The sequence below is a fragment of the Budorcas taxicolor genome, chromosome 4 (assembly GCF_023091745.1).
Source record: "Budorcas taxicolor isolate Tak-1 chromosome 4, Takin1.1, whole genome shotgun sequence".
Lineage (NCBI taxonomy): Eukaryota > Metazoa > Chordata > Mammalia > Artiodactyla > Bovidae > Budorcas > Budorcas taxicolor.
The window spans coordinates 63,174,024-63,187,086 of NC_068913.1; the positions used below are offsets into that span (position 1 = coordinate 63,174,024).

Consider the following 13,063-nt stretch of genomic DNA (forward strand, 5'->3'; position numbering starts at 1 on the left):
AGATGAGACTATGAAGTAGAGCTTAAGTGTTCAAATTTTTTCTATAACTTTAATCAGTCTGTTGGGAAACTATATATATGAATGAAAGTAAAAGTAACATGGTGCCATTTCATTCAATTAGAAATATTCTGGAAGAACTCAGGAAAAACAGTTCACTCTCTTACTTTCTTTCACAGAGATAGGATGAAATCAGTCCACAGCAGGCCAGAAACACAAGGAGTGGTCCACAAAGTATAGTACCCAGACTGGTAGTTGAATAGCTTGGAAACTTAAAAGAAATGCCAAATTCTTTGGGCTCTGCCTCAAATATGGGGAGGGGGACCTGACAGACTGAGCAAGGCTTCCAAGTGATTGTGAAGCACAGTGTACTTTGAAAAGACTAGTATAAAGAACTACAGGACCAGAATGTCAGCTTACATTCAGAAGTGCACAGCTTAGGTTTCTAAGGCCAAAGATAGGATGTTGGGAATTAATCTCAGAAGACTTCTATCTATTACTGAAAAGTTCACTCAGATCAGAACCACTGATACACTGGAAACTCCGAATCATTTGCCTGCTCAGAGTAGATAGTTTCTCCTTTCTCCCAAGACTGTGAATGTGAAGGAATTTCTTCTTTAAGATACAAACAAGCCTCTTGTAAATAAATAATGCTAGAAGAGATTATGAGATTGTGGTCTTTATAGAAGTTTCACTCCCTATTTGGCCACATCACAGGATGTTACTTCTCTTCTTTTTGACAGTTGGAAGTGTTCCAGAAAGCCTTCAGGTCAGGGAAATTGCAGACATTTGCTTTTTGAAACTCAGGATTGTATATTTTTCCTAGTCTAATATGTCTGGGCTAAGATGTAATACTTCTGATCACTCTTCACTGAGAGAATTTAAGAGCTCCCAAGAGCAGATCATCTGCTAGATTATTGAGCTTGGTGAAAAACCACTCAAATGTAAAAGAAAATTACACTCTATTCTCTAACAACTGAATGACTAGGAATAGGCCATGTTCTCTCCTAGGTAAGTGGAGAAAAGAGTTCAGACAACCTTCATCTTGTTTCCAGTGTACCAAGGAATACCTCCATGGTACATCAGGAAAGAGGACTTCCTGGGATTTTAATAAGGATCAATCTAGCTCTCAAATGTTAAAGGTCTTACTTTTGGTAAAAGGAGGAGATTTAATAGTGGTACACAGGCCTTTGTCTTAAAAATGTTACTAGAGATAGCCTTAGTCTAATTATGCCTTTGTTTTAAAAAAAAAGGAGAGCTGGGAGAACATTTACAACAGAAGAGGACAGCTTTGAAGTGTTACCTTAAAAGAAGGTAAAGTGAGTTTAAGACAGCATTATTCTGGAGACAGACCAATATAAATAGAATTCTGACAAATTGAGAGCTTCTCCCATCTTTTACCAGATACCAGCCTAGGAGAAACTACCTGCAATAACTGAATGTAAGGGACCGTTATCTCGGTAAGAAACGTCTGCAAATCTCAAGAAGTTAAAAATAGGACATATTGAGATGGTCAAAACACTTCATGAAATCTGAACAATTAATGAGTATAAAAGACGTTCAATCTTATAAGAAATCAAAGGGAAAAAAATGAAATGTCTTTATGTATACACACAGGTGCATGTACACACACATACACAACAGAAAGGAGTACTTATGTCCACCAAAAGATATATACAAGAACATTTATGTCAGTCAAAAACTGAAAACCCATATGCTTATCTACAATGAAGAGGACAGGCTGCGATATAGTCATATAGTAGAATATTATAAAACAATGAAAACAACTACAGCTATACAACATGAATAAATACCACACACATAATCCTCAGTGAAAGAAACCAGACTTAAGATATAATTAAATGAAATTCAAGAACAGACAAAATCAATCTATGGAGATGTCAGAAAGGTGTTTATTAAGTGGGAGTGGGTATAATATTGAGTGAGAGGAGACACAAGGAAGCCTTCCAGGTTCCTAGAAAAATACTGTATCTTAATCTGGGAAGTGGTTACTTGGATATATGAATTGCTGCTGTTGTTTAGTCACAAAGTTGTATCCAACTTTTTGCGACTCCATGGACTGTAGCCTGCCAGGCTCCTCTGTCCATGGGATTCCCAGGTAAGAATGCTGGAGTGGGTCATCATTTCCTTCTGCAGGGATCACACCCACATCTCCTACTTCAGCAGATTCTTTACCACTGGCCACCAGGGAAACCCAGATATATGAATACATATGTAACACCAAGTTCTATGCTTAAATTTGTGCCCTTTTAGTACAAACTACACACCAACTTAAAAATTAAATGCAAAAAAATTCTGCTTAAGACAAAAATAATCAACAAAATTTCAAAAAAGATCAAATTTAAAATTTCAAAGATTCTCAAATTTGAAATCTTTCCACTTAATCTACGATAGTGTTTTATAAAATTTCACAGACCAAAAAAAAAAAAATAGAAACAAAACTTCAAAGATCCTCAAACAAATTTTAAAAAATTGTTTGTTCAGTCAGTCAACAAATATTGGATGCTAACATGTAACAGATGCCGTGCTAGAAACTTAGCTTGTAAGGGTGAATAAAAAGGAGTCCCTTCCCTTAGAGAGTTTATAGAGTGGTCAAGAAAGGCTTCATTAAGAAAGTAACTTTTAAGCAGAAAACTGATGAAAATTAGGTAGGAAGCCAGCCATGAGGATATTCCAAGGAAAACCACTGCAAGCAGAGAAACAAAGTGGAAGGCCCCTGGAGTGGAAGAGATCAGCCTGCTCAAAGGACAGCAAAGTGGTTGGTTTGGCCAAAGCAGGATAAGCCAGAAGTATAAGAACTAGGTTGAGGAGTGCGGGTCGGGGTGGGGAGGGGGAGAAGGGATGGGGGTAAAGCAAACTCTCCTTGTTTGAGCAAATACTTTGTTGCAAAGTATGTTAAACTAGATTTCCATGTGTTGAATTCCTTAGATTGCAAGTGCCAATACACTTCATCTGTTCAGACACTAGCAAAAATCACTGCACTGGGTGAATCAAAAGAGCTAAAAGTACTGTCCACTTGCTTATTTTGTTTAAATAAAATAAAACATGGTAAGGTATGAAACTTTTATGATTAAATTGCTTCCATCATCCACCAAGAAGTTTACTGGAATTTCAAACCTAGTACATAATGGTCGGTCAATACCCTCCAGAGTCCAGCTTGAAAATTCAAATATAATAAGCAATAATGAACATCATGTGTATACCATTTAAAAGTAAAAACAACACAACACTAGGTATTCCTTACTAGCTAGCATCAGATAGGAGAAGGCAATGGCACCCCACTCCAGTACTCTTGCCTGGAAAATCCCATGGACGGAGGAGCCTGGTAGGCTGCAGTTCATGGGGTCACGAAGAGTCGGATACGACTGAGCAACTTCACTTTCATGCACTGGAGAAGGAAATGGCAACCCACTCCAGTGTTCTTGCCTAGAGAATCCCAGGGACGGGAGAGCCTGGTGGGCTGCCATCTATGGGGTCGCACAGGTCAGACATGACTGACGTGACTTAGCAGCAGCATCAGATAGATCAGCCTTAAGACATAATTCCATTTTTTACCTTCTGACTTAATTTTCCATTTTTTAAAACTAAACTCATATATTACATAACTATGAAGAAATAACCTCACTGATCAATTCAGTTTGTCTAAACTGCCTAACTGGAAAATCTATCTCCATAGATAAGATTTTTCAAGGAAAAGGCAATATAAATAAAAGAAAAATGACAATTTTTTGGACCAAACATCATTAAAAAGTAAAGCTAATCCATTTATTAAGAACTCGCTAATCTACTAAGCTAACACTAAGTTTCTAAAGTATAGAGACAGCATAGTTTTATACAATACAGACTATACCATAGTGCTCAGATTTGTGTCCTAGTTCTGGCACGCTAACTACATGATATCAGGTATGTCATCATCTCTTCCAACATCTGTAAAATAGGGATGATAACACCATTTACCTGAAAAAGTTACTGCAATAATTAAATAAATGTATCTAAAGTGTTTGGAATAGTACCTGGAAGATGTTAATGATTCACTAAGTGTCGTTTTATTATTAATGTTGACCTTGCGTTATGCCAGGTGCTAAAAACTACAAAAAGGACTCAGAAAATTCCCTCACCAGCACTAACAGCCAAGAACACCACTGGTAGATATATGACTATTAATATTTAACAGACATTTTACAATAAATATTCCTGAACTTAGGAATCTACACTGTGGGGTTCCTTAACATTTCTATACAACTAGTTACTAATTCTGGATTTAAATACTTAAATTAAGAAAATTTAAAGTTTATCTTGTTGCTTAGGGTTAAAACATCCAATATATCACAAAATAAATAAGCAATGTAGTATAGTATCAAGTTTTTAGAACACATTTTTTAACAGGTAATTTGAAATCTCAAACTCCGTAAAGGATATTTTAAAAATTCCTGAAACAGAGAAAACTTTAAAGAAGAAACAAAATATCCAGCTCTAGCATCACTGCCTCAATAAGACATGCTTCTGCTACAACTGTTCACTCCACTACTTTTCTGCTTATGTGCTGTGTATTACTGTATCAATCTACCAACAAATCTTTCAATCAACAGTTTAGAGCAGTGCTGCCTAACAAAAATGTAATGTGAACTACATAAATAATTTTTAAAATTTCAGTAGCCACTTTAGAAAGTAGCAACAGATGAAATTATTGAATTTTACTTAACCCAATATAACCAATTAATCATTATTACAAAATGTAATCAATAGAGAACTTTTAATAAAATAATGTTTTTAAAAAAAAAACAAACTAAGACTTCAAAATCTGGGGTATATTTTATACTTGCATCTTAACATAGACATCTCATATTTTAAGACCGCAACAGCCACATGTGGCTACCAGCTATTGTCCTGGACAACATATCACTAGAACTATAGAGAGTCTAGCACTTTGCTAGCAGCATTAGCATCACCTTAGATTTGGTTAGAAATATTGAATCTCAGCTCACTTCAGACTTCCTAGAACAGGAACTAAGTGTAACAAGCTCCTCAGATGATCTGAATGCACATTAAAGATTGAGAAGTACTAAATTAGACCACACATAGCTTAAAGTATTAACAAACTGTTACTGTCATTTAACTCTCACGTGGTATCATGCTGTTCACTAAAACAAATACTAATGGCTTTGACATAAGTCATGTTTTCTGTACCCTGTCCAACAGAATTTTCAGCAATGGTGGAAATAATCTGCACTGCTCCAAATGGTAGCTACTTGCCACATATCACTACGTGAAATATACCCAGTGCAACTGAAAAACAGAATTTTTTGCTTCAATGACTTGTAACTCTTTAAACTTAAATAGCTACATATGGCAAGTAGTTACCATATTGCAGCATAATTCTGAAAGTTATCATTTACTGTATCACAGCATAATCTCTAGGAGGATCCTTAAGACAAATTCTTAAGGTTCTAAATCAAGAAAGTCCCTCTAATTACATGCACTTCTCAATCAATCACTCTCTCTTTTTCAACAACAACCATGTTTACTAACACTTTACACTGGCTAAGGTCAGATTTGAAATCTACCTATATATAAATATAATACAAGTCACAGAATATGTTTTGAGGGGAAGTACAGGTGGCTCAGTAATAAAGAATCCGCCTGCCAATGCAGGAGACACAGGTTGGATCTCTAGGTCAGGAAGATCCCTTGGCATAAGAAATGGCAACCCGCTCCAGTATTATTACCTGGGAAATCCCATGGATAGAGGAGCCTGGCAGGCTACCATCTATGGGGTTTCCAGAGCTGGACATGACTTAAGAGACTTAAAAAACAGTAACACAGAGAACATATTAAGAGATCTTACTTAACCAAGTTCGTAACAAAGCAGATGGACTGTATAACAAAGTATCTATAAAAAATAATTTATAGAATGTGTTTTGTATCTGTTAATATTACCCCATCTTATCATCAATTAACAATACACATACCTGTACAGTCTTTTTTATTCTATGGGAAGGACCTGGATACTCTGGAGAATACAAATCTGTGAGGAATAATGAGTTGATTAATGTTGACTTTCCCAGTCCAGATTCACCTAAAAGAAACAGAGGGGGAAATCTGTTAAAATTCAGTCAACTTATCACGCTTAAATATTCAACCAGTGTTATAATCAAACTTGCTTTCATCCAATTACTTCTTGGAGGACAAGGAAGTGACATTACAAAATATACTATACTCTCTATTACAGTAAGTTCTTAGCCCTAATTTTCTTACCTATCAAGTCAGACCTGTATTTGAAAAGGATTTTTGGCTTCATAATTCTACAATCTGTGTTTTTTAAAAGTAATGTAAAAAAACAAAAGTAATGTATCTGATACAATAGTCACCAGTTTTTTTAAAAAACAGTGATATACTCCTAGAGATGAAAGTCATGAAGGAAACATCCCACTTGGATTATATATTGCTGCTTCAGTGCAATAAAGCATAAAAGAAGTATAAATGCTTTTTACAATTAATGAATGACCAAAGCAAGAAATCAGGTAAGTACAAAAAAGTAGTACTTTTGTACTTTTACTTTTACTTTTTTGTCTGCTGACAAAAAAAGAAGAAAAATTAATCACAATGTATTTTAAAAGCAAACCACAAAAAAAAACCCCACTTCTAATTTACCCATATACCAATCAATTTAAGTATACTCTATAAACTAGATTCCAAAAAGTCATACTTTTCATACTTCTATATACTTTTTATAAAAATGCTTCTGTCTAAACTGAGAAAGGAGCGAGGTAAGACAATTTCCACTAAGATTCACATACTCTTCTCTATCCCTTCATGTCAAGTCTAAGAGACCATACCAAATGTACAGCTAATTTTTACTAAAACATCAACAACTTTAGAATACATGTAATACAAAGTCAAAATAAATTAACAATCATTTAATAATTATCAATTAACATGGCACCAGTTGTTAGTAGTTCAGTTAGTTTAATAGGCATCTTTATCCAATATAACTGATATGACAAGTTTTTTATGAATACTATCACTCTTTCATATGGTAGGGGAAGGATTAAACTTTCCCTCTAATTTTCAACTGTGGCTAGCATTCACTAACAAAAATAAAGTTTTCATCTGGAGGGAAACAGCTAGTTTTAAAATATGTGAATCATAAAAAGTAAAGATTTTGTCAAAATATCAGAGTGGATACCAAGGAATCAAAAGTGTAACGTGATTGGTGGTTCATTCTTAACTAAAATTTTTATGATAGAAGACTAGGAATTGTTAATTTTGTTACAGATGGTAACATTTACAGTGATAACATGATATGAGATTTCCACAGTATTTCTGTCATACTCCTGAGAACAGATTTTAATTGAATGATCAGTAATTTAGCTGACATACACTGACCTGCCTCTTGAGAAATCTGTATGCAGGTCAGGAAGCAACAGTTAGAACTGGATATGGAACAACAGACTGGTTCCAAATAGGAAAAGGAGTGCGTCAAGGCTGTATATTGTCATCCTGCTTATTTAACTTATATGCAGAGTACATCATGAGAAACGCTGGACTGGAAGAAACACAAGCTGGAATCAAGATTGCCGGGAGAAATATCAATAACCTCAGATATGCAGATGACACCACCCTTATGGCAGAAAGGGAAGAGGAACTCAAAAGCCTCTTGATGAAAGTGAAAGAGGAGAGTGAAAAAGTTGGCTTAAAGCTCAACATTCAGAAAATGAAGGTCATGGCATCAGGTCCCATCACTTCATGGCAAATAGATGGGGAAAGAGTGGAAACAGACTTTATTTTTGGGGGCTCCAAAATCACTGCAGATGGTGACTGCAGCCATGAAATTAAAAGATGATTACTCCTTGGAAGGAAAGTTATGACCAACCTAGATAATATATTCAAAAGCAGAGACATTACTTTGCCAACTAAGGTCCGTCTAGTTAACGCGATGGTTTTTCCAGTGGTCATGTAGGGATGTGAGAGTTGGACTGTGAAGAAGGCTGAGCGCCAAAGAATTGATGCTTTTGAACTGTGGTGTTGGAGAAGACTCTTGAGAGTCCCTTGGACTGCAAGGAGATCCAACCAGTCCATTCTAAAGGAGATCAGCCCTGGGATTTCTTTGGAAGGAATGATGCTAAAGCTGAAACTCCAGTACTTTGGCCACCTCATGCGAAGAGTTGACTCATTGGAAAAGACTCTGATGCTGGGAGGGATTGGGGGCAGGAGGAGAAGGGGACGACAGAGGATGAGATGGCTGGATGGCATCACGGACTTGATGGACGTGAGTCTGAGTGAACTCCGGGAAATGGTGATGGACAGGGAGGCCTGGCGTGCTGCAATTCACGGGGTCGCAAAGAGTCGGACACGACTGAGCGACTGAACTGAACTGAACTGACTAGGAGTTATGGACTAAGCTAATGATATGAAAATGAAAATGACTACTTCAATTCTCAAAGGCATTTCTAGGGTAATACACACTACTAATTACAATTTAATTTAGTAAGTGTTTCAGTAGTACACATTTAGTGTGCCATGTAAAGAGTCAAGGAAGTTATTATTTGGGCTTAATGAAGAAAACCTCTTCATATCATCCACTTACTTGAGAGTTCTGGGCAGAGTAAGAACAGAGCCCCAAAATCTAAAGCTTTCTCCCTTTTAAATATTAATCTATTAGTTTCAACCATTAATAAATTTGGAGGCTATTCAAAGTTTTTACAAACACTGTTTATCAAAATACATGTAAATGTAACGACTGAAACACTATACACCTCTGCAAGTACATTTCGTTTCCAAACTAATTTTTTTCCACACTTTTATCTCCTTTTAGTCACTTTTTTCCTATTGCAGCCCCAAACTACAATTTTATCAATTTTTTTAACCTGTGTTACGTAAGAATAAAAAGATAATTTCTCCTATTCATATGCCAGTTAACTCTGTAACAGTTAAATATTAGTTTTTAAACCCTTCAAACTTATTTCAGCTCTTTCTCTTCCACTTTCTTCCTGAAAATTCAGTCCAGAAATCATTATCTGAGGCTGATGATACCAGGTGAACATGCTAGAGGGAAGGCACAGTGGCCCAGGGCAGGCTAATAGGCGTCTACAAGATAAAGACCTCTTCCCAAAGAGTCTGGGAGAAGGCCTGAACTCAAAAACGATGAAGAAGGCATGAAGAGTGGCTTGCCACAAGGTGTCACAGCACTTGAAAGGGGTGAGTAGGGATACTCCACCACAGGGAGGAAGAGAAAAGTCTGGACAAAGATTAGTTTCATACAGGAAAACTGATCAAATAAGTAAGCACAGTTAAAAAATTATGAATCATTATATTGTATACCTATAACTTATATTGTACAGAAACTATAATTCAATTTTTTTTAAGTAAACATATGCTGTGATAATGAACTGAAACTGGAAATACCAGTGTAAACATGATGATTTTCAACAAATATAATAGATGGAGATACACTATGGATACAAAAGTATTTGGTTTTGTTTCCATATATATGTGGGGCTTTTCTGGTGGCTCAGACAGTAAAGAATCTGACTGCAATGCAGAAGACTGAGTTCAATCCCTGGGTTGGGAAGATCCCCTGCAGAAAGGAATGGCTATCCACTCCAGTATACTTGCCTGGAGAATTCCATGGACAGAGGAGCTTGGCAGGCTACAAATCACGGTGTTGCAAAGAGCTGGACACAAATGAGAGACTAACACTTTCACTGTCTCTATATACGTATGTATACAAACATACATTTGCTATTTTCTGATTCTGATGGTATATTAATGGCTATGCAGTAGAAAATCCTTGAGGAAGAGAAATACACAAGTATTTAATGGGCAATGAGGCATTGTGCATTCCAAATGTTACAGAGGGCAAAAACCTGTGTACTGTACTTGTAATTTTTGTCTTTACAAATGTTACAAAATTAATTAAAACATTATCTCAGCACAAGAATCACAATAAATCAGTGTCACACACTTCCAATTATGCAGAATACTTTGTACCTATAGTTCTCAATTTTTAGGTGAATTAACAACCTCTCTGAAAACCCAAATACACAATCTCTCCCCAGAAAATAAATGATAAAAATCTCAACTGTATTTCAGGAAGCTCAGTCAGTGAACCCATTTAGAGCCCCCTCATGCTCAGTTGTGTCTGACACTTTTCGACCCTACGGACTGTAGCCCACCAGGCTCCTCTCCATGGATTCTCCAGGCAAGAACACTCTAGTGAGTTGCTATTTCCTCCTCCAGGGGATCTTTCTGACCCAGAAATCAAACCTACATCTCCTGCGTCTCCTGCATTGCAGGCCGATTCTTCACTGCTGAGCCACCGGGGAAGCCCTAGTCATCCCTATTTTCCCCTTAAAAAGTCAGCACCATAATCTTTAGTATCTTTGTTGTTGTTAAGTAACTCTCTGCCACCCATGGTCTGCAACATGCAAGGCGTCCCTGTCCTTCACTACCTTCTGGAATTTGCTCAAATGCATGTCCATTGAGTCGATAATGCAATCCAACTATCTCATCCTCTGTCTCCCCTTTCTCCTTCTGCACTTAACCTTTCCCAACATCAGGGTCTTCCAGTGAATCAGTTCTTCGCATCAGGTGGCCAAAGTATTGGAGTTTCAGCTTCACCATCAGCCCTTAGGATGGACTGGTTGGATCTCCTTGCAGTCCAGGAGACTCTCAAGACTCTTCTCCAACACCACAGTTCAAAAGCATCAATTCTTCGGCACTCAGAATTTTTTATGGTCCAGCTCTCACATCCATACATGACTACTGGAAAAACCATAGTTTTGACTAGATGGACCTTTATCGGCAAAGTGTTATTTCTGCTTTTTAATATATGCTGTCTAGGTTTCTCATAGCTTTTCTTCCAAGGAGCAAGCATCTTTTAATTTCATGGCTGCAGTCACCATCTGCAGTGAATTTGGAGCTCAAGAAAATAAGTCTGTAACTTTTTCCATTTTTTCCTTATTTGCCATGATGTGATAGGACCAGAGGTCATAATCTTAGTTTTCTGAATGTTGAGTTTTAAGCGGCTTTTTCACTCTCTTTCATCTTCATCAAGAGGCTCTTTAGCTCCTCTTCACTTTCTGCCATTAGGGTGATATCTGTGTATCTGAGGTTATTGATACTTCTCCTGGCAATCTTGATTCAAGTTGAGCTTCATCCAGCTACCACTTCTTATGTTGTACTTTGCATATAAGTCAAATAGGCAAGATGACAATATACAACCTTGATGTATTCCTTTCCCAATTTGGAACCAGTTGGTTGTTCCATGTCTGGTTCTAAGTGGTGCTTCTTAACCAACATACAGGTTTCTCAGGAGGCAGGTAAGGTGGATAATATCACTTTAATGATTCATGGTGTAGTTAACTTGGACTTTTGTTCTTCTCTACTATATTCCCTTACAGTGTTTTCACCTATCTTTACATTTTCCCATTAAGCATCTGTAACAGTTAGAGCATACATGGAATGGGGATATCCTCAACATACCATAAATCTCCTAAAATTCAGGAAAAATATATTTTATCTTTGAAAAAAATATTTAGTAGCACAAACTTTTAAGAAAATAATTTGCTAATGTTTCTAGAGCCACAAAATATTCAAACACTTTGCTGCAAAAATCCAACTTCAGGGACTATAAACAGTGATACTGCCCTCTGCTCCCAATACATATACACAAGTCCTATGTGTTTAAAGATCTCCATTGCCCTGTCATTTGTAACAAGGGTAAAAACAAATTTAAAGTCCACTAATGGAGAAATAAGCTATAAAAACTATCATATATTCTGTCACAAATTAGAATACAATGTAGTCATTAAACATCTCAGTTAAAATGTTGACCAAAATTTCCATTCTCTAAAATTTTTACTGCAGCATTATTACAAAATTAAATACACAAATCATTCAAAAGTCAAATGAGAGTCTAAAATTTGATACAGCCACAGTTGGAAATATGCAGCTGTTAAAAGTGAAAGATTGAGGATAAACATAGCAAAATGTTAATGATAATTATCTCTTTCTGGTAAGTCATTTCATTTCTTTAGTATTTCTTAATTTTCACAAGTTTCAAGTATCATTATGGAAAAGTCTCCTTTCTGAGAGATGCATCTTACTGAGGCCCTAAACAGATCCCACCATGTTTACTTCCTTCCTAGAAAATAATACAATATAATTATTTTACATATTGTTTACTTATATGTCTATCTCCCTAAATAAGCATAAACTCCAGTGATCTTCTCATAGAAGAAACAACATAATTACTGTAATTTATAACTGTAATAATGTAATATAGTATTTATATAGGAAGAACTAGAATGAATTAAACCAAAGGGTTGAGTAAGAGAACCAACCAAGCACATATATCTTTAAGCTTGTAATAAATGGTTTTAGGAAGACTAATTAACCATTTGAAAAATAAGGTAAAATAAACATCAAATTCCTGTCTCACATCAAAAAAATTCACATGGATGTAAACTGCAAAATAAAGAAAGTAAACCTTAGTCTATATACTTATATACAGTGCAATTCCTAATAAGACTGAATCAAGCAAGCAGGTATCAAAGACAAAAGCCAAAAGAAAAAAAGACTACACGGACAATATAAAAATCAGGTTAATATATAACATGACACAAGAAAAATTCTGACAGAGTCAATGCCCAACCACAACCACAACAACAATACCCTTAAAGCATCTATACAAGGAAAAAAAGGAATATAGCTTTTAAAATTAAACTAGAATATGATTTATAAAACCAAAGATAAACAGAAATAATTAAAAAGCTAACCAGCAACAATACTATGTAGAATGAAAATAAGACACCAATTTTTAGGTATTAAATTGACAAAGAAACACTGTAATATCCACTGATGGTAGTATGCTATCAACACCTGGTTAGTGTGCAAAGTGGTATACAATCTATCTTAGGTCAATTTGGTATTAATATTAAAACCCTTAAAACAACTCATAAGCTTTCATAAAAAAATACCAATTCAAACTTACAAAGCTTAATCCTAAAGAAGTAAATAAAAATGCAAGGACAGATATAACTAC

The 13,063-nt window shown here is 35.9% G+C and overlaps 1 protein-coding gene across 1 annotated transcript in view; it reads right to left on the reverse strand.

Annotated features, from left to right (window-relative positions):
* The window catches only part of SEPTIN7 (septin 7), a 99,765-nt gene that overhangs the window by 40,662 nt on the left and 46,040 nt on the right, over nucleotides 1-13,063 (reverse strand). Inside the window, exon 4 of the mRNA XM_052638397.1 lies at nucleotides 5,988-6,094. Coding sequence (XP_052494357.1) covers nucleotides 5,988-6,094 — 107 coding nt within the window. The remainder of the gene's footprint in view (nucleotides 1-5,987; nucleotides 6,095-13,063) is intronic.